This window comes from Nannospalax galili, unplaced genomic scaffold (genome assembly GCF_000622305.1).
Source record: "Nannospalax galili isolate Female #2095 unplaced genomic scaffold, S.galili_v1.0 scaffold695, whole genome shotgun sequence".
Classification (NCBI taxonomy): Eukaryota; Metazoa; Chordata; class Mammalia; order Rodentia; family Spalacidae; genus Nannospalax; species Nannospalax galili.
This window is the reverse complement of record NW_008335601.1, coordinates 480,630-503,805: the sequence shown is the minus strand read 5'-3', so window position 1 is coordinate 503,805 and position 23,176 is coordinate 480,630. Positions and strand designations below refer to the sequence as shown.

Sequence of the window (23,176 nt, the reverse complement as noted above, 5' to 3'; positions counted from 1 at the left end):
TGTCCAGGTTAAACACAGTTTTGTATCCTAAAATATAAAAATGCAGGTGAGAGTATGTCTAAGACTAGTTAGTGTGGTTATAGCTATTTCACATCAGCACTTAAAAGCAAAAAATTACTAATGACACAAGAAAAAGAACTTGAGTCAATTCTGAATGAAAAATCCTACAAACAGACAAAATAGCCACTGCCACAGCACCATAAACATACAGCAATGCACAAGCAACTGCAGCTGGGCCCTAAGACTACTCCTTAACCTCTACCAATAAATGGAAGGTAGGTTATTTTGATACAGGCCTTCATCAGCAGAAAAGGCATGCCGTACTTAGACTCAAAGTACCCACTTCTCTACTGGGGAACAAAACAAGAGAAAACAAAGGCCTCTGTAAAGGCTGAAAATGTCCTGCACACTCCTTTAAGCTATTCTGACTCTTCCTATTTAAAGTGGCTGGTATGCACAAATCAAAAAAGATATTACAACACACAGAGCAAAACTTCCTTTTAATATACATTAGCCAAAAAACAAGATTCCTATTTTAGTTCCATCTTTTAATATCTGCTTTAACTGGCAGCAAAAGCTACCAATTTTCATCAGTGTCCACTTGAAAAAGGAGCCTCTTTTGGATTGTCAAGGACACGTGCTTTGCTGTTTTGAGGCAGGGGAATCTTCCTAAGACACCCAGCATGTCCTCAAACTTGTGATCCTCCTACCTCAGTCTCAGAAGTGCTGGGATTACAGGTGTACACTACCACACCTGACTATAATGGACATTTAATAAAACTAACTGGATGACTGGGAAGATGGCTCAGTGGGTAAAAAGTGCTTGCCATCAAAACTTAAAACTTGAGTTTGATTCCCCAGAATCCACATGGTAGAAAGACAGGACTTGGCAAGTTGCCCTCTGATTTCCACACGCACACCATGGCATGCAAGGTACCCCCTCTAATCCCTTCACCCCACACAAAATAAATGTCAAAAAAAAAAAACCACCAAAAACCAAAACTAATTGCAGAAAAAAAAAAAAAGAACAATGAAAAGTTGGTAAGAACAAAAAATTATAACCAAGTAAGGTCAATATACTATTTTAATACCAATCAAAAAATCTGAAAAAATATGAATACATGGAAAAAAGCATATTTGATTAAACTATCCAATGAATTCTGTTCAGCCAAGGTCAACATAAACTTAAATCTTAAAAACCTAGACAAGAGGCTGGAGAGATGACTAACTGTTCTTGCAGAAGACTCAGGTTTGAATCCCAGCACCCACATGGCAGCTAACAACTGTCTGTAACTCCAGTCCCAGGGGATCCAACAGCCTCTTCTAACCTCCACGGGCATTGCATGACACGTTGCACTTACCTACAAGCAGGCAATACACACATACACATGAAATAAAAAAAATAAAATTTTTTTCAAAAAACACACATACACATAAAATAAAAAAAATAAAATTAAAAAAAAAACTAGACAAAAAGGCAAGCACATGTTTTTAGATTTATTTCTACATTATACATGTATACATTTATGTCATGTACACATTTATATTATAGGAAAAACTTCCAATATTATCTTGTTAGACATATTATGTATTATAGTATACAAATTAGTAGATATATATAGTATGCATTTATACACATATAAAAATATACATATACCAGGACATACATTCATCTACTATAGAAGACTGGTAACAAGCAGGATCTGTAGTAATAATATCCAACAGTTTACAATTTGCTATGATGAAAGTGGTTTGGTCACCTAATAAACTCAAGAGTAAAAATGACCAATGTTCTGCAGGGAATACTCTCAAGGAAAAGTAACAGCAAGGGACACACTAACTTCAGTCACTCAAAATAAGCAATGTATATAGGCCTTCTCTGGATATTTTTAGTTTTTAGGACTTAAGAAAAATCCCTAAACATCTAAGTGTTCTAATATTCAGCTTGGACACCAGGACAAAGTCCCCATTTACTGAATTTTGTTTCATAAATGGCCTTCACTATGCTCAACCTGGTGGAATCTGACATTACTTTTTGTCAAATTACTTGACAGTGTCATGCATGATATTATGACAGCAAACTCATTGTACGTAGTTCTAGGGGAAGAGTAACTAATGTTTTATGATCCTAAAAGTCAAAGAACAAAAAATTGATGAAAACCTCCATCATTCAATGGCTGGAATCACTCGTGGAAAACATTTCTGGATCAAATCTGTTGTTTGATTGGTGACAAAGTCTCATAGGTTGTCCAGCCCTTGGCCCCTTGAGAGTACGCAAGGATTACAAGCATGTACCACTACATCAGGCTCTTGGGTCAGCACTTCAAGATGCCCTGTATTCCCTAACATGTAAAAAAATTCTTCCTATTATAATATCTACTTCTGCCTTTGAATCTTAAATCCAAGAAATACGAAGTGACATGACTTATTTTCAAGTACTGCTTTTATACCAGGGAACTAATGAATTGCAGTAACTGGAAACTGTACACAGAACAAATCTTCCTAATTTGAGGGCTAGGAAGATGTGTCTACAAATTTATTTACATCTTTTTGTATTTGTTCAGGCATGAGAGAAAGCTGTTTCTTTCTGCTCAAAGCTTTGCATTTTGGAATGCAGAACTGTTCTGTGACATTTTCAGTTTTGAAGCAACTCAGTCATACTTGATACATTCCTACAGTGTTCTAAGAACATAAGGCAAGTATCTGAATGCTAACTTTGAATTTCTCCAGTTTAATACAATTTTGAAACTATATGCCATCTACAATACTCAAGATCTCAATTTCCATGATAAAGTATGGAAACAGAGTAGGCCAGAAAATCTCAAATACCTTCCACCTCTCCTCTGAAAACTCCAGTACACCCTCAGAGACATCACTAATAGCAATTAACCTAGCTATCTAAAACACAAAAGTATGACATATTTGGACATAGCAGTCAGATGTGACTGATTTAAAAAAAAAACAAGAAATGAGAAAGGCAGGCAACACGATAACATGTGGAGTAAGAATGTTGGTTCTAAGCTGGGCGTGGTGGTGCACGCCTTTAATCCCAGCACTTGGGAGGCAGAGGCAGGCCGATCTCTGTGAGTCCAAGGACAGCCTGGTCTACATAGTGAGTTCCAGGACACCTGGGGCTACAAGGGAGACCCTGTCTCAAAAAGACCAAAAAAAAAAAAAAACCAGAATGTTGATTCTAGATGTATTTCATCTAGCATCTGTCCTCAGTCTCCTAAATCACACTTTAAAACAGTAATTAATCATAAATACATTTTTTTATCATTACAGCTTTAACATATTCATTAACAATTTCCAGAGCTAGGATACATCTCTTTCAAAAGTGGCTGTAAATTTTTAGGTTCACAGCTGAATCAACACAGCCACACAACACTGAACTCAGCATAAACCCTGCAAGACACAAAACCGAACGAGCCCTTAACCCTTAAAGAAGATCTCCGTCCCACTCCAAAATATGCCATTTCCTACATTTTTAATGCTAACACTTAGATACTTGCACGTGTGTCCCCAATCGCTATGTATCCGATTACCACTAGCCACAGTCAGCTACCCTCAGATCCTTGGCACCTGAGCATGGATACAAAGTCATCAGGTAGATCCCAACGGCAATGCCCATCACCTCCACCAATTAACACAAAGCAAACCTCCAAACTGTATTTTCTCAAGTCTCGGTCTCTTTTGAGAAGGGATATAATATAGGTTGATGGATGCCCAATTGTACACCTTTGAAAATACCACTCTTTAAAACTTCAAGACTGTATTCTTTTAACATACTAAGCAGTATGTTTATCTATAAATGGGGACAATAAAATATCTATATCCTAGGATTGTGGCAAGGCCCAGTAAGTCCCAAACTGAAATAAAATATCTGCAACAAGTTTAACCTAGACTTACTGTGACCTATATACATATATATTAATATGTATGTGTGTATATGTATATAAAACCTATTAAATAGCCAAGTGTGATGGCAAAGGCAGGTGGATCTCTGTTGAGTTCAAATATGGTCTACATAGTGATTTCCAGGCCAGAAGGGACTACAGGGAAACTCTGTCTCAAAAAGACCAATAATAAATAAATAAAACCTATTAAATGATGAAGAAAAAGGCAAACCAACTTAAAAAACTGACTACAACCAGATATGATAAGGGTATGCCTATCAGCCTAGCGCTTGGGAAAGTGAGGCAGGAGGAGGCAGTATGGGCTTCATAGCCTAACCCTATCTCAAATATAAACAAACAAAAAAACAGCAAAACTGGCCAAAGATATGAATGGAAAATTACAGATTAAAAAATAAATAAACAAGGTAGAATTTCTAGATAGCCCGAAATAATTCTGTGTCTGCCTATCTATGAATTCCCTCTTTCGACTCTGAGGTAGGCCTGTGTCTTTCAAACAGTAAAACACACTAGAAATGATGCTGTCCACTGCAAGCCTAACCCTTAGTCAGTCAGAAGATTCTCCCATCTTGAAATGCTCTCTTGAATTGAAGCAGCCAGGCAGTGAGGCAGCCCAAGGAACACCACGGAAGAGCCAACGCTCCATGTGGCAACACAGTCAAAATTCCTAACTCACCAGAGCTGGCTGGAGATGTTGAGATGACTACAATCATCTTAACATATAGGATGACCTAGTGGAGTACTTCCCACTCAACCCACAGAATTGTGAAAAAACTGCTTTGTCACTAAGTTTTTATGGTATATAAAACTTAGAAATGGTATATATCTTTATAAATAACAGAAATATGTTATAATAAAATACCAGCCTATGTATAAATCTATCAAATATGCACATATATACATCAGAACAGTTTTAATGTTCCCAAATAGCAAAAAACTAAAAACCCAAACATTCAATGAGTAAATGCATAAATGTATATCAAAACAAAAGAACACATGTGAGATAAGATTATCTTTTTTAAACTCAAAAGAAAAACAGCAGTATGTTTATAGATACATGAGGGGGTTTTGTTGTTTTTCAAATATAGCAAACAATATATTGAAAGTCAGAATGGGGGCTGGAGAGATGACTCAGTGTACTACTCTTGTAGGGGATCTGAGTTCAGTTCCCAGCACCCACATCAGGTGGCTCACAATTACCTGTAACTCCAGCCAGGGATCTTTTGGACTCTGCAGGCACTGCCAGTCACATGTACAAAATGGTCACATACATACACATACAGACACACACAGACACAGACACACACACAATAAAAAATAAAATCTTTTGAAAAATCAGAATGGCTTCCTAGTTGCTAGAGGAAAACTAAGAGGACAGGGTAAAAAAGGCACTAGGTAGACAGGAAGTCCGTAATGTCCCTGTTCTGCAACTGGGAAGTTCCCAAAGTATCAGTTATATGGAATACACATATTCCATCCAGACACAAGCTATATTTTAAATATTCCTCAATCTATTAAAAATTATTTATATTGTAATAAAAAAATCCAACAGGTATAGTATCACTTAAATTACACAAATTCTTTTTAAGCATCCAATGATTTTATTTCAAAACAAAAACCTTTAATATAAAAGCTTTTATAACAGACATTTTATTTAAATGCAGTATATTATTTTAATAATGAAAATAATTATCTTAAACAGGAGGGGAAAAAAAATCTCCCTTTTAACAAAGTGACTGAATTTAACAACCATTTAAAGTTGTATTTAAGATTTTAGTTGCCTTTCAAGCTCTTTTCTACTCTGAACACGTGACTGGCCTTTATACAGTGTTAAGATTGGATTTATTTCATCTATTTCACATGGTTTCTTTATCCTGTTCCCCCTTTAAATGCCAGAAATCTGCATAGCATATTAAAATAAAAGCCTTTAGTTACAGTCTAGAATGAAAATGGTACAAACTTCCATTGAACAAGTTCATTAAATTTTTTTAAAGTTAGGTAAATATGTAATGTTTGTCAACGTACTCATCAAATCTCATTCAAAGCATTTGTTGTTGTAGCTGGGCCTAACCTCAGACTACATACATGTGCTAAGGGGTGTTTTTTAAATACACTGATGGATAAAGTTTTTTTCACAGCAGACATTACTGTTATATAAAAACTGCATTTGAGATCATTTCAGATTATCAGTTTTAGGACTCAGTTTTAGGACTTACAGGAATACTGCTGTTTTTAACTGGATATATACGTACACTTAAGAGCTGCTCAATCATTTGTCAGTGTTTAATTAGTAGTAAAAATAAATAACCTTCTATATTGGTTTATTTAACACTAATATCTAATATTCAAAGATCCTCCAAGTTATTAGACACAGACACTGCTACTTCAATTGCAAAGACACTTAAATGAAGCCAAACAACTCATTTCATTCCTAATGAGAATTTTTATTTACTATTTTTTAACCTCTTTGGATATTAACTCGTCTTTCTTGTCTGATTCAATGTTTCCCAACTAATGAGTTTAAACAATGAAACAGAACTCTTTGAGAGTTATTTGTCCTTGTAGGAAATACTAAAAAACTAAAATTAAAATTGCCCTCAAAGTGCTGTTCTCCTCCCTGTGGCTAATGGCCATCAGCAACACTCACATAAACTCTTCTGTAAGCAACACTGTCTCATTTCTTTAGCAGCTCTCACCTTCTGTAAGAATGAAACACCTTTACTGCAAGTGGGGTTACAACATTAACACATGATTTTACTGTCATTACAATAAAATTCAAGATTTATCAAAGTATTTCCCAAAAGACTTGCTGTACTATGATTATCACCAAAACAAAAGGTACAGTTAATTGAAGAAAAAGGGTCTATTTTAATATTGAGTATTCACTGTGTCCCCAATACTGAGCAAAATATTGCAGAAGGAATACAAATGATATTCTTGATTTATAGGATATTTTTTCTTTCTATGATAATATTAAAGTAATATTATTCATTAAAGGGGAAGAAAATGAACATCAAAACTAAACAGCCAGGGCTGGAGAGATGGTCCAGTGGTTAAGAGCACTGGTTGCTCTTGCAAGGGACCTGGGTTCAGTTCCCAGTATCCACATGGCGGCTAAGAACTGCCTTGTAACTCCAGTTCCAAGGAATCTGACGCTCTCTCCCGACCTCCATGATCACTGCATGAGCTGGGTGCACTTATACACATGTAGGCAAAACATTCATACACATAAAAATAAATTTAAAAATTTAAATCTAAATAACCGTAACAGTATCTTACCAATTTGGCAAAAATCAACTTAGACGCCTGGAGTGTTTTTACTTTACAGGTGGTAAAACTCTTCAAAATTGCTCCAGCCTATTATGTCAATTGAAAAGTCTCCAGAACAATTTAACTGGTTTGTTTTATACCGAGATTAGTAAGTCTATACCAATTAATCTCTCATTCGAGGCAGATAGGCAATTATTAAATTATTTTCTCTAAAAAGAAGTGTCCCTGATATGTTTCCTAACAGTTAAGACACTTGAGGAAAAGTATCTGCACTTAGGGAATTTACAGAGGAGCACTGGGACATTAAAATAGTTTTTATCATGAGGTTGAATCATTATCCAAGTGAAGCCCAATTCAAGGCATTCCTATCTCTTTATGGACTTAGTGATGATGGGATATGTTCAGTGTCTTATAATATTCGGCTGAAGTTTTTAAGTCTGAATTACAGAATTCAAATATTGGCTGGCTCAACTGAGTTTTAAGAAAGGGAGCTTCAGATTTAAATTTTTCTCAACAATGAATTAACTATGATGACAGCCCATTATTTGTTCACAAAGGAAATAAACTGTTATTCACTCAAGTAGCATGGATTTTATACTAGTGCACAGCAGAAAAATAACATCAAATTTGATCAAAATCATTCTAACCATTAAATAGAAATGCATTATTTTCTTATTTGATTCACTTAAGAACTGCTTTCTAATTAAAAGAAAGCCTAACAACAACAACCACTTCTTCAATATTGTAAAACATTTGCTAACAGACATCAAATTCTCATACCCCAATACACTTCAGGTTACTATACAAAGGCCACGACCTTTTATCATTCTTTGAATTAAGCTTTTTATCCCTGAAGACAGATTTTGAAGAAATCTTCCTAATACCATTCCTTTCCCATTCTTCCTACTAAATCAATGAAGGAAATAAAGAAAAAGAATACAGTAAATAACCACAAAAGACTAGAAGAAAGGAACATGAAAAACAGTAAGAAGCTAGTCAAGATTCCGTATCTACACAAACAACAAAATCCAAGATTAGCAATGCTCCACAAAAATACTAATACATGGGGCTGACGAGATGGCTCTGCAGTTAAGAGCACTGGCTGTTCTTACAGAGGACCTGGGTTCAATTCCCAGCACCCACATGGTGGTTAACAACCATCTGTGACTCCAGTTCAGGAGAATCCAGCGCCTTCTTCTGACCTCCTCAGGCATCGCATGACATGGGTGCACTTACATAGATGCAGGCAATACACTCATAAAATATAATATTTTTTAAAATACTAATATATCAAACAACACAATCTTTCAGCGCAGTGTCCCTCTAGTACTCCTTCCTTTTTTCAAGAGTTACTGTCCAGGGCTTGGGAGACGGCTCAGCAGGTGCTAAGTATAAGAACTGGAGTTCCAATTCCCAGCGCGCATGTGCATACTGGGTAGGTTGGTAGCCCACCTATAATCTTAACCTGCTGGAGGTGAAGGCAAGGGATCCCTGAGCAGGCTGTCTAGCTAGTCTAGCTGAATCATCAAGTCCTGGGGTCAAGTAAGAGACCCTGCCTTAATATGTAAGGCAGAGAGTGGATGAGGAAGACATCACTCTCTAGCCTTCACATGCACACATGCATGCACACGCACACATGTCAACATGCAAACACATACCAAAAGAAAAAAGAAAAGAATTACTGTCAGGCATGGTCCCAGCTCCCGGGAGGGGAGAGGGGCTAGTGCTGAGGCAGAAGGATAGGGAATTTCAGGCCAGTCTGGGATACTTTATAAGTTCTAGGCTAACAAAGTTGCATAGCAAAATCCTGCCTAAAAACAAGAGTTATCACCTGACTATTTACTTTCTTAAGTTAACTTTAACATCTGGACATACTTTAAAATGAGCAACAGCTGACAAAAAAAACAATGGTTTTTTGTTTTGTTTTTGTTTTGCGATGGGGTCTCACTATGTCACCCATTCTGGTCTGGAACTCTAGAAGCTTAAGAAAGCTCATACCTCAGCCTCACAAATGAAGAAGCCAGGACTCCAGACATATACCACAGTCATCACCACTGCACAGTGTTGCCCCCCCAGCCTAGCTTTTGAACAGTCATTTTAAATTTTTATTTATCTGATCATCATTTGTCTACTGAAAGACACTGAAGCAGCATCCCCTGCTTCCTGTAATCTGCATCTGTGAGAGATTCAATCTTTCAAGGTGATCTAGAGACAAGGCTGACTCCTTCTAAAGAGTTAGCTTTGATATCATTTTTTTATCTCAAGCGGAGAGGAAACTTTCCCTTTTCTTTTCTCACAGGCACTTCCTGCTATTTTTAGAGAATTTTTTTAGAATAGGCAAACTCTCCTCAGTTGCTAGTCAAATTGCTAAACCTTACTGCCCACCTGGTCTTAACCTTTTAATCAAGAAAGATGAGCAGAAAGCAAGATAAACAAGTTACAACTCCACTGTACTTGAAATAGTAAAGACTAACCTATATTATTTAGTAGTACAGAAAGCTCACCACCAGAGTGCAAGGATGCAATTACTTAATTACCTAGAACTTGGGAGGTAAGGGGCAGAGAGCACTCAGAGCTTCAAGAGATGAGCGCAACAGCCTTGATCTGGGGAATGGTCACAGGGTCTCCATTTCACTGTATATGACGTTTCTGTTTTTTTAAAGACTTAAACACCTTTTCACCTTTAATAAGTCTCTGCAAGCATATTTCTTTGTTCTCTAATTTATATAAGAATTTAAGATTTATTTTCAAAGAATATCTCAAAGTTTACAAGAGTGCTGCTTTCTGATAGTTCTGTACTCCACTGGTTTTGTGCTGTGGATTATACATGGTGCAATAATTTACTTTAATAAATGAATTTCTGGCCATGATACCTTTCTTCAATGTCATTTAATTTAGCCTCATGCTTTTCTTCAGGTAAGTCTGACCAGCAAAAAAATTTTAAGGAATGCATAGATTGTATGCTTCAGAAGTAAAGTATGAGTTACCACCACACTCATTTTATTTCTGTTAATTTTGTAGACAACAGTTTACCTTCAGCAGTAGTACATATCCGTGTGTACACACATCATAAACTGCAACATTATCCATCTATGGAGACAAGAGGGAGAGAGCAAGAGCCTGACAGTATTTTAAGTTAAAGTCTTTTGTAAGTTGAAAAGACTGCTAGATATCACTTTAACAACTGGGCGAGATGACACAAGCCTTAATCCTAGCACTTGGGAGACAGAGGCAGGCCTGGTCTACATGGGGGGTCAAAGGTAGCCACAGCTACATAGTAAGAACCTGTATCAAAAACAACAACAAAAAAAGCCTTAATACCATATTGGGGAGAAATATGTTTATTTAAGAAGGGTTTGAGAGATGACTCAGCAGTTAAGAGCACTGGCTGCTCTTGCAGAGGACCTCGGTTTGGTTCCCAGCACTCAAAGCAGTTAACTGTCCACCACCACCGCCTTCTGGTCTCCACAGGCATTGCACCATACAGGTGCACTTAAATATATTCAGGCAGAACACTCATACACATAAAACAAAAATAAATAAATCAAAACAATTTAAGGTTAATAAGTTTTATAAAGCTTGTAAACAAAAAAACAACAAAATATTATCAACTTGCTTATCAACTAATTAATACTTTAACATTTTACTGACAAAATTTGACTACTCTACGCAATAGCATTTCTTTTTGAAAAGAATGAACACAAAATAACTGAATACACTTTAAAAACAATTTATGGTGATTGCAGACAATTCATGCTCACATTTTCACACCACCAATTCCAAATTAAACTTTACAGAAAAGTCCTACTTGCTTCCACATATGAGTTTGAACTGTCACCAATTCAAACTGAATGGTGATACGCAGTGCAACTTCCTCTCATCTTTGAAGTTACAATTTTCAGAAAGACTTCTTAAAATGCTTCCATGCAAGGACAGGTAAAAGAGCAGAAATGGAGGAGTGAGCACTTTTAGGTAGGCCAGTTCTTCAGCTCCTTTGTCTTGAAAACCAGATAGGTGGTCAACATATTCTTTACAAATCTACTCACCTACTGAATTCTGAGCCCACTCTGCAGCTGTCTACTCACAATTCCCTATGCTGACAATGGCTTCAGACTTCTAAGCTCAATACTCTGAGCTTTTAAGAGACAAACTAAATGAAAATATTCAACTGGATTCAACATCTTTTCTTCCCACTCAGCTATTCCTTTCAAAGCTCCATTTCTGAAACTTCACTATTCATTTTGCTTTAAAAAAAAAAAAAAACACTTGAAACTATCAACTTTCCTCCCTTTCCTACATTAAAACAATCTAATTAGCCACCATCCAACTAGCAAGCTTAGTTAGCTAGAGGAAGGGCTGTGACCAGGCATTTTGATAGGCTAATATATTAAGACTTAAATCAGAGCAGATGATTTAAAAACATAAGAAGACACTTTCATTTAAGCCTGCCTTTGAGGCAGGGGTGCAAGTAAAAATAGACTGGAATCAGGCAGATCTGGAGAATACTGAACTAAAACACCTTTGTAAGATACTATCAAACTTATACAAATACTCCCACTTGGAACATGTGTTAAAGTTATCCTATAACATTAAATTCCACAAAAGGGAAAAAACGGTTACATATGATAAGGTTAACTTAATTAGTGCAATAATCTCAATTCTTTTTGGGGGGGTGAGGGTGGCAGGCTTGAGCCAGGGTCTCTCTGTAGTCCCAGCTGGTCTGGAACTCACTATATAAACCCGGCTGGCCTCCACCTTACAGAGATCCACTTGTCTTTGCCTCTGCCTCCTGAGTGCCGGGATTAAAGACATGCACTACCACGCCTGGCAACAATCTAATAATTTTTTTTGTCTTTTTGAGACAGGGTCTCCCTGTAGTCCCAGCTGACCTGGAACTCACAGACAGATCTGCCTGCCTCTGCCTCCCAAGTGCTGGGATTAAAGGTGTGTGCCACCACGCCCAGCAACAGTCTCAATTCTTATCTGCTTATTTTATTTGTTTGTTTGTTTATTTATTTATTTTTGGTCTTTTTGAGGCAGGGTCTCCCTGTAGCCCCAGCTGGCTTAGAACTTGCTATGTAGACCAGGCTGGCCTTGAACTCATAGAGATCCATCCACCTGCTTCTGCCTCCCAAGTGCTGGGACTAAAGGCATGCACCACCACTTATTTCTAAGTAGTACAAACGTGAATGGACCTTTATCAACTCATATGAAGGTATAGTCCAAAACGTTTAGATGTCTCAGACTAAGAAAGCATCTTTCTAAATACAGAAATTCTAAAAAGTGGTTAGACTTTTTGGTAAGTCTTCAAAAGCCAGTTAACCAAATCTGTTCAAAATACAGGACCCTCTGGAGCAGCTGCTCCTCTCTCCTAGCATGTGCTCACACCAAACATACCCCCTGCCCTTTTCTTTTATCCCATAAACTAACATTTCTATCGATTTCTAAAATGCCTGGAAATTATTCATGGTTAGAAGTAGGTAAAGTGGGGACTGGAGAGATGGTTCAGTAGTTAAGAACACTGACTGTTCCTGCAGAGGCCCCAGGTTCAATTTGTAGCACCCACATGGCAGCAAACAATCATCTGTAACTCCACTTCCAGGGGATCCAATGCCCTGTTCTGACCTTCATGGGTATTGCATGACACAGGTGAACTTACATACATGCAGGCAATACTCATACACGTAAAATAAATAAAAATAATAATGTATTTTTAAAAAGAAGTAGGTAAAGTGAGAAGCAGGGACACACATACTTGCAGTCCCAGCCATCCTGCACTACACAGCAAGTCCTTGTCAAAGAAAGAAGAGCCGAGGGGAGGGGAGGGAAGGGAAGAAAAGTGAAGAAAAGAGAAGAAAGGAAAGAAGTGAAGAGAGAAAGGATGAACAAAAGAATACTAGCAAGAGAAGCATGTACAGTCAGGACAGAGCCCTTCTCAAAGAGGGTAAATGGTTTAAAAATGAGAAGTGCCATCAGCCAGAACTAGTAAGCTGAGCCTCATCTTTTCCCCTTTAATTTGGTATATGTATGTTTTCATATCCTATATTACTTGAAAAAAAATCACACTAAAATTAAGACATGACATTTGGATAAAACATGGCAGCGAAAGGCTGGATAAGAGATTTACAATTCAAAAGAACTTAAGAGCTCCACATAAATTATGTCTAATAAAACCAACAATCAACCACCGCAGAGTTTCTCCTGAGACAACAGACTGAGCAAAGCCAAGTCATTTAGCAGACATGGGCGAATGCACTGGCTTACAGCATGAACAGGTAAAATTACCAACAAAAACCTGAAAGGGATGGAATCTGACCCTGACCTGCAGACCAAATGAAGACACAGAAACAGTTCTTTATAAGCACTGTACTCAAGTATTACAGAAAGCAAATGCTGTCCAGAAATAAAGATCCTCTTTACCATGGAGTATAGGAACAAGAGTATCATTCCTCATATCGCAGGAAGAATGTAGCAACAGTCTATAAGGATTTAAGCACAGCTGCAGATGCTGTGAGTCAAAATATAATGTCAGAGAAAGTAGGTAGTAGGAATATGACTGTTAACTATAAAATGCAACTTTCCTGTATGTCTGAAAAGTTATACAGCATTATACTTTAGAAAGACATAGATCTATTAAAGTGGAGCGGCCTTATTACTGAAATGAACTACAGTACTGTGGTACCCTATGATTAAATTTTTAAAGTAAACAAATTAATGAAAAATATGTGATTTGGTTGCTCAAAGTAATATTAGTCTTTCCATGATTTACTTCTGAGAACACAGGCCTACTAATAAATATTAAGACAGCACAATGAAGAGAAATTGCAATATTCCATATACTCAGCACTTTCTGACAGCATGAAGACTGGAAATCCATCATAGACAGGCTGTAAGTTACCCCCTTAACATAGCAGGTCAAAGAAGACTTGCATCCTTACTTAGCTTCTAATGCCTGGTCTACAACCAATGCTCTCTTTATGCAACTAACTGCTCAGGAGTTACAATCAAGTTAGCCCTAAAGATAAGAAAACCCTCAAGAAAAAACAAAGATCATAAGAGCTTTGATGACAGACCTAACTACCCCAGGATCTAGTACATGCCTCATGAAATTCATGATTACTGCCCCTGAGGGTCAAGTTGCTATAAGTGGGAGAAGGTCCAAACTCATCATCACATCCAGCTACTCAAGCACCTTCCATTACCAGTACTTCTAACTCAGAATGACTTTAGAAGCTCCTCATAGAAAAAGTGTAGATTACAATGAAATCAATGGCATTATATACCTGTTTCAAGTGCAGCTTGTCTGCTGCTGCTCATGAGCCTACAAAGTGACTGTAAGAGCTGGAGGTGTCTGTGTTCTAAAACTGCTTTGACTACCAGTTTTGTGTTCTTAGAAATGAGGTCAATAGCCTGTTTTTTGTCATCTGCAAAGTGAAGAAAAACACAGACCTCAAAGTACAGGAAGAAGTTCCCAACTCATAAACAGCTTCTGTTCCAAGGCTTATCACTCCTTTGAAAATGTGTTTGTGCTAATTAACCTATTTATACCACAGTTTCTAAGGAAAAAAAATCATTTCATATTTCACCTGTAAAACTTTCTAGCCTACAAAAGAGCATCTGGCATGCGCGTGCGCGTGCGCGTGTGTGTGTGTGTGTGTGTGTGTGTGTGTGTGTGTGTCTAAGTTTTCAGAGGCAGGATCTACTCTGGGGCCACCAGACCCAGATGCTGGAATTACAATGTTCCACCTGCCCAGCTTCTGCTGCCCTTTTGTTAAGTGTGGCCCATACCTAAAGCTCAGAGAATTCTGTCTAGCGAGCAACCCCTAGAAACCTGTGAAGGCAGGGGCAAGGACATCTTACAGAGAGGGCATTCATAGCACCTCAGTTTGCTAAAGACAATAGAAAAGGATCTGGCTAATACAGTGTCAAGTATTAACAGTCATAACAAGCAAGGACTGCATTTTACTCCAGATAAAATGATAAAAGTTAGATGTTGTTAAACTAGTTGGTCAACCAAATGTTTGGCACCTACTGAGAAGAGTCTCAGGTGCTTCCTGATACCTCATCAACCCAACTGAGAAGGGAGAAATCATTCAAGTGAAAAGGTGAGATTATAACCCAAAGGGTTACCAAGTTCTTTAAAAAAGAAGAAAAAGTGCAATGTACCTTAATTTTAGTAACATCATATACTACAACAGCTGGTATGATTTATAATTTGGGTGACAAATTTTAAAAACTAATGTAACTTGCTGACAAGTCACTTTTGGCAGCTACCTTAAGCCTCACACAATTCAAGAGCTACAGTAAAGTTTGCAGAGACAACACACAATCCAACAGAGACAGTAAGTCCTTCACTAAAGCCACTTCAGAAATGAAAGACATGGAAGGGGAAAGGGGCTCGAAGGTGTGAGCAGGCCAGAGTAAAATGGTTTGTGGAAATTGAGTCAGAGAAGAACATTACAGAATTACTAAAGGTTCCTGTCATTGCTGCATGGCAATCTGAGCCATTTCTCAACTGTTAGAAGCTCTGGAAAAAAACTGCTCTAAAAATCAAAAGTAACAACAGGTAATCCATACAACCCCCCCCATTTTTAAATATTTTCAAGAATGGTCATGTGAAGAATGGATGGCATGCTAACTCCAACAGCTATGAAAAGAAAAGCTAAAATCAACATGCTATTCTTTTTATTTAAACTCTACTTCTCTCATCAAGTCACTCAAATTACACATTACAGGGGATTCATGCCGGCAAGTCTCCATGTACAATACCGTGTAGGAAAAATTCCTTTATTATTCATATCTGCTTACTAATTAGAGGGATTTAACACAATGGGCATAAACATTTAATCAAGAATAAACAAACATTAACACTATACTGGCAAACAAAATAGCTGAACTAAGTAGTTCTTCAGAGCTGTGTATACTTATAGATCAGTGTATGTAAAATTAAAATTCAAATGGAACGACTTAAGTAAAAAATGTTTCCATAAATAATAGAAATAAGATTTTCATGAGAACAAAAAAAGATATGCCTTCAAATTATGCTCTGAAACTAGAGAAAGATATCAACTTTTCTTATTTTTCCTACTAAAAAAAAATCTGCTTTGTAACATAATCTAATAAGCTTTTCATGATTACATTATTCAATTTTACTAGTGATCTGTGGCCAAACTAATGTAGATTTCTAATCTTCCTTCAAAATAAGAGGGGTGGGGGAATCGCCTCATCCTTTAGTTGTGAATATATCTGCAATCATTAATTTCAGCTTCAGAGTAACTCAAACAGTAAGTGCCTTCCATCTGTAAATGTTACTCTCTGGAAATACTGCAAAATTATTCTCTGGACATAGCATTCGTAATTTTTGTTACGCAAAATGTTTTAGTCAATCAAGCATGCCTTGCAATTTTCATCTGAAAAGACCCAACTTTCTCTTTTCATATTGTTCAGTAAATTCTAGTAATTTTCATTTCTAGTCCCAAATTCATTTCGATCTAATTTGCTCCAGTGTTTTAAAGCTAAAAAATACCTAAGACTATTGGGTCCAGTTAGTAAGACTTCACAAAAATTCTTAAGCTCGTATGTAATTTGCACCAATATAATTTCCTTTTGTGACTCCTAATTTAACGATCATTTAAAAAGCAAAACTAACGATAGGGGGAAAAAATTTAAAAAAAAAAAAAAAACTCTAAAATGAGCTTAAAGCATCTCATAGAAGGCCGTCACAGCAACTGTTTATCTAAATAGAATTTTCTTTGAGTAGGCCCCTGTGGTGTTCAATAGATATTGCAACATAAATATTTTTCTTAGTAAAAGCATAACTTAAATCCGATACTTTAACATATGAGTAAGTCATCCCTCCTCCCCACAAAATTTGTAATTTATGTATTTACTAACCCAAGAAGATTCTCAGTGTATTTCAGATAAGACAAACACCCTAAAGTTTAATTAGGTCTAATTACAAGTAAGATTAATTCAAGGTTGATAGGGCAACCAGATGAATAAAACAACTTAAAGATGCATACTCTGAGGTGAGAAAAACTTAACTCAGGTTGGGCTAACTTGGGAGAAAGTTAAAGCAATCTTTAGGTCTGGCTAACTCACAGACCAGCAGGGTCCGAATCACCTAGTGTTCCTTGAGGGGGCATTTCTTAAAACATTCAGGTCAGTCCCAGGTAGTGTGTGTGACTTGGGCACGACAATCTAAGCTTCCATCACTTTGATACTGTCCGTTCTCTTCTCCACAAAGCTTCCTGCAAAGACTAATAAAGGAACTCATGCACAACACCGAGGGTGATAGTTTGGCTAACAGAATAACGATCTCTTTCTAAAAAGCAACCCAAGATGACTGTGGGAACAGCGGAGTGCGGAGTGCACTTAAGGGCCTTTGGAAAGGGAGGAGGAAAAAAAAAAAGGCCACTCTAGAAAATACTTGATGTGGAATAAAGAGCCGCTAGTGTTCCGATCACTTTTGGGGTAATAGATCATCTTCTAGCCTCTAACACTCCGCTCTGCACGGGGGTTGAGGGGGACGGTGAGAGATAAGGGAAAAGCGTCGAACTGCGAGGCTGAGCGGACGAGGGGTTCCAGTACATCTCGACTCACCTCCAACGGCCACAGGGCAATCCCGGGGCTGCTCCGATCGCAGGCAGGGAAAAATAAAATGCAACAAGGCGCAAAGGCGCGGCAGAGGGAGAGAGGGCAAGGGGACCCGGCCCAGGGAGCGGGGCGCGGCGGGCCGGGGAGGAGCGGCCGTGCGGGGCCGGCCCACCCCGGCGGCCGACGATCAGGCTCCGCTCCCGGGCAAACTTCTCGGAGCGGGCAGGGGGCGCGCCGGGCCCAGATGCGACCGGATCGGATTCGATCCGCTGTGATAGGGGTCGGGTCGGGTCCCGCCCGGGACACGCAGGGAGTCGCGGGGACAGCGATCCAGCTGGCGGGGGAAGGGCGGAGGGAGGGCGGCCGGGCCACACTCACCACGGGTCGAACTCGTGGATGATGCTCTCGAAGCGGATGACTGCGAACAGGCGCGAGCTGAAGCCGGCCAGCCAGGCCAGGAAGAGGATGGTGAATGAGAGCAGCGACTGCCAGCCGGCCGGCTGCGACAAACCCCCGGACAGCCCCGCGGGGGGCCCCGGCTTCGGAGCCGCCGCGCCGCCCGCCGCCTTGGACGAGCTCTGGGCCCCGGGCCCGTGGTGACTGTGCCGGCTGTTTCCCAGAGCCATGAGGCCGCTCCACGGGGACGAGTTGAGGGACGACTTGTGCTTGCTCTCCGGGGCCGAGGGCTCCGCCATGTTGTGCCCCGGCGGCGGGTCTCGCTTGTCCTCCGCGGCCGCCGCCGCCGCTGCCGCCGCCGCCTGGAGCGAGGGGTGCTGGGCGGGGACCCGGAGAAGGAGGAGGACGAGGAGGAGGAGGAGGAAGAAGAGGGAGGCGGAGGAAGAGCTGGGCGCGCTCCCGCCCTCAGCGCCTCGAGGCCGGGACACAGGGGGTGGAGGAGGCAGCGGCGGCGGCGACGGGGAGTCTCCGCCTCAGCAACGTCCGCGACCGCCGCTCTCTCAACCCAGAAGGCCCCCGCGCCCCACTAGCCATCCGTGTCCCCCGTGCGGCTGAGGCGGCGGCGGCGAAAGCCGACGGGACGAGGGCGCCAGAGAAGCAGCGGAGAACGGAGAAGGCTCGGCGGCGCGGGGCGGCAATGACATCCCCCCCTCACGCCCGCCCCGCCGTGAGGAGCACAAAGGGGGAGGAGCCCCCTGGAGTTCGGGCGGAGCTCTGGCAACCTTTGACTCCGCCCCCTCGCCCAACAGGAACTGGCCCCTCCGCCTGTCACAGAGCGACAGGTCCGTTAAGGGGCGGGGCCAGAACGGGGGAGTTCGCCAACAGGAGCGCGAGACGGGGTTGGGGCGGGGCCTGGGCAGGACGACCCTCCCTCTCCCCTCCCCGTCCCGGCCTCGGCCTCGCGCCCATTCGCCGAGAACCACCCGAGCGGCGCGGCTACGGTTTCATTGTCAGTTGAAAGACGCGGTTTCTCGCGTGTGCCTGCCTATGAGGAAGGGCGCTGGGCGGCTCGGCTCGCTTCCCCGCGCGGAGCCTCCCCCCAAACAGGGAGTTGGTCAACCCCGGCGAGAACAGCCGTGGATCTAAGTCTGCTTAAGGGACTGCTCAGGGCACTCGGCGGCGGTGACTTTTAACCCGCTCCGCGCGGAGCGCCCACCACGTGACTGGGCGCGCAGGCGCGCTGCAAGGTTCTGGGCGCGTGGGTCCAGCGGCTGGGCTGGCCCTGCACCGGCTCCCGGGGAGGTCCCCCGGCCGCCGGGGACACTACCTGCCCAGTCCATCTTCGGCTGCGGCTGTGCGAGAAGGGGGCAAATTGGCCCGCGCTAAAAACTTGAAGGCAAATGCTGCAGCAAGAGCTAGCGAGTCAGACCAGAATGCGACCTTCTCTTTCCTTTCTCGTATATTCTAATTACTAGACATTGTTTAAGGCTGGATTCTAAATACAAGAATTTATTGGTTATGGCTCCCTACGTTCCATGTCGAAATTAACTTTTCCTGGACTGCTACCTATTCTCACTTTAGTAAATTAGCAGGCCGAAAACCCCTATGACGAACTTTTCTTTGCATGTCTACATTGTTTAAATATACCTTCCCTTTCTTTCCCCCGCAGCCCCCTCCCCCAAATAAGACGAACCTCAAGGCAAAGTGAAATGAGCAGAGTCAGGAGGATGTAAGCAAGGGCCGATAATATTCGATTTGATTTTTTTTTTCATGCAAATTTCCAACTATTTTGTTAGGTAACATCGGAATTTTTTAAATGTGTAAAAAGACCATTGCAAAATACAAATTATGTTTCGTTGGTCTTTCCCAAACTATAGGTAAGTGAAAAAGGTGTATCTAGTTTGAGGTTGTTCTTTGAAACCAATAGGTCTAGTTACTCTAATCACCTACGTGATTAATTTTTCTCATTTCCTTACACAAAAAAATGGAGTTTTATTAGAGAAAGAATGAAAAGGTTTCCAGAAATAGACTTCCCTCACCACCAATTTAATACCCAACATTTATTGAATGTCAAAATTTTAATGACATTTATGGTAGAATATTAACCAATCCTTTTTGTACAGAGATGACATGCTCTTTCTCAGATCCTAAAAAGTGCATTTTAAAATGGCACAATTTATTTTGCCCGTGTTCCATGAACCAGAGCTCTACCAACCTAAAACAACGGAATTTTTATTTTGTGATTTTTATCTTAGCTGGCTTGGATGTTTCTGTTTTATTGCAAGTGCTCCTGTTGAGTTTGATGTAATCTTCTTTTGCTTCCTTTTGGTTTTTTAATGGCTAGTGACCTGGTCTGAAAAATAAATAGGACTAATCATAGTCCTAAATCACTGCTTGCAAACCGTGAAATATTGGACAAGTTACCTGTATGGGGTTGCCCTTCCCAACACTTAAAATCATTTTTTTAAATCTTTGTGTGGTGGGGGGGCACGTTCCTACCATGGTCTGCATGTGGTGGTCAGAGGAAAATCTCTGGTGTCCAGCCTCCTTTTCCATTTTTTTAAAGAGAATGTTATCATTTTATTTTAGGTGTATGAGTGTTTTGCCTTGCGTGTATGCAAGTGCACCCATGCCCTGCAATGCCTACAAAGGTCAGAAGAGGGCATTGGATTTCTCTGGAACTGGAGTTACAGATGGTTGTTAGCCACCATGTAGGTGCTGTGAATCAAACCTGGATCCTCTGCAAGATCAGTCAGTGCTCTTAACCACTGAGCCAACTCTCCAGCCCCACCATCTTGGCACAAGGTCTCTTGTTAGCCAATGAGCAGACCAGGTTACCTGGCCTGTGAGCTTCCAGGAATGCTCCAGTGTCTGCCTCCCATTTCCCCATAGGAGCACTGGGGTTACAGCTACCTACTACCACCTTCAGTTTTATGTGAGCTCTGGGGATCTAAACTCAGGTCCTCATGCTTACATGACAAGTGTTTACCTGCTTAGCCATCTCCCCAGCCCAAAGTCAATTAATAGTAATGAGCTTATCTGAAAGCACTATGGAGTATTGCTAAGAAACATGGAAATACAGGCTCATGATGTGGATGAATAATGAGTAAGTTCCTCTTGTAAAGGTACCAGAATCCACTGGACTGTATCTGCTGGTCTGGGAGATAAAGTTCCTGTTTTCACACCCCTCATCAGCCAGCCCCAGGGAAATGGACACCATCCAACCCATTGCAGTGTTAAACATAAGAGCATAGCAAACATTAGAGGGGATGAATGGAAAGAGAGCCAGTCAGAGAAGCATGGGCAAAGACCCTGTGGGAGGGGACTAAAGGCACTCGGGAAGGCTAGTGTGGCTGTCACACAGACTGTAAGAAACTAAATCCCTAATAAGCACACAGGGTCACTGAAAAGTAATAACGATGACATACTTCTGTCTTCTTGGTCTCTGGCAGGAAGGCAATAGGGCCCTTCAGCTAGTCTGCTTAGAGTCAGGAATACCTGAATGTCTCAGCTTGGAGATGTGACCAATCAGCCTTCTTTGTTTAAGTGGACCAATCCAAATTTAGGTAGGGGAAATCACTTAAAACCCAGGCCCTTTCTGGGGGACATTGCATTTTGGTTTCCCAGTCCCCTCTGCTTGTGGAGAGCTTCATCTTCCTGTATGAATGTATGTATGTATGTGTGATTCTTTATGTATATGGATGTGATTATTTTCCAGTAAAAGTCTGTTTGCTGCTCTCTGCTGGTGTGAGTTTCCCCCCTGCATTTTAATTCTTTAATTGGCCGGGAAAATGATCCCAGCAATACCCCTAGACTGATAAAGATGCCAACCACAACAAGACTGTAGGGCAAAGTGGGGACGATCATGCTGAGTGGTAGATTTTGCTTTGAGAGTACTAGGAAGCCATAAAGGGTGTGGAGCTGGAAGTGGAATGTGTTAAAGATGGAGTAAGTTGATCAGAGGCATACTTCAAAAAGTCTACTGAGGCTGCAATGTAGAAAGCACTTTGGAGAGGGACTAGTAAGAGATCTCAGTAGTCTAAGATCCCATGAGAGTTCATAGGTTTATTACCCTCTGACTGTAGCAACAGTGCGACTGTGTCTCCTCAATTTCCAATCTACTGATACAAAAAAAGTGGCTTCTGTTTTGTGCAGGAAGCTTGCGTGTATTTGCCTCTGTACACAGGAGCTCCTTGGTTTTTGGGGGCCTGTCATGGCCTTGTTGAGCTGAAAAGTAAATGTTTTTCATGGCAACTGGAGCTTCACGTTTCCTTGGCAAATTTAATCATGGAATCGAACAGCACCTAGACCACAGTGGGAGGAGTGTAGACTACTCTTTCCAGAAGTCTGGCTTCAGAAGCACAAAGGATCAAGTTAGTCCAAGAAAAGAGCATACAACTAATCCACAGGCTCAGCTGCAAGCAAGATAACGGATTAAGTGTTCATAATGGGTCTCAGGAATAACGAAGGTCTGAAAGAGGGCTCCACCCTTCCTAGAGACATAGAAATAGCATGACATGCTCCCGTGTCCCTGAGAGACCACACCAGAGGGCTGGTATATGATTGACACTGACAAATGTCAAATGTCTCTTCTATTGTTCCATCTGTCAGGATGGCTGTCTGGTGGCCCACAGTCCCTGGAGAAGAGGAAGAAGCAAACAGGGAGAAACTGAGTCCTGAGCCTTAGCTTAGCTCTGCTGCCAAGATGCTGTGGCATGAGGCAGGTCTGAAGACATTACCAGTACTGTCCTAATTCCATTCTCCTCTGTCATATGGCCTTTGGCAAGTCACTTTTCTTCCTTGCCTCTATGTTTAAGGACTGTGCCTTCCCAGTAGGGTTCTATTCAGAAAAAGACAAATCAGCTTGTAAAAAGAACTTAGAGCAGTGCTGGGTATGAAAGGAAGCAATCACTCTGTGTTAGTTAGTAGTAGTATTAGTAGGACCACCGCCTTATCCAAGCAGATGGGTAATTGGCTTAACTTCCTGAAGATACAGAAGA

General features: G+C 40.7%; 1 protein-coding gene across 2 annotated transcripts in view; it reads right to left on the bottom strand.

The window, feature by feature from the left end:
* Positions 1-18,909, bottom strand: part of Stt3b (STT3 oligosaccharyltransferase complex catalytic subunit B) — a 94,969-nt gene extending 76,060 nt beyond the window's left edge. Inside the window, exon 1 of one of the 2 annotated variants that reach the window (XM_008830465.2) lies at positions 18,159-18,909. In XM_008830465.2, the coding sequence (XP_008828687.1) occupies positions 18,159-18,475 (317 nt within the window). In that variant the 5' untranslated portion in view covers positions 18,476-18,909. The remainder of the gene's footprint in view (positions 1-18,158) is intronic. The other variant, XM_029562229.1, reaches the window with a different exon arrangement.
* Positions 18,910-23,176: the final 4,267 nt, after the last annotated feature.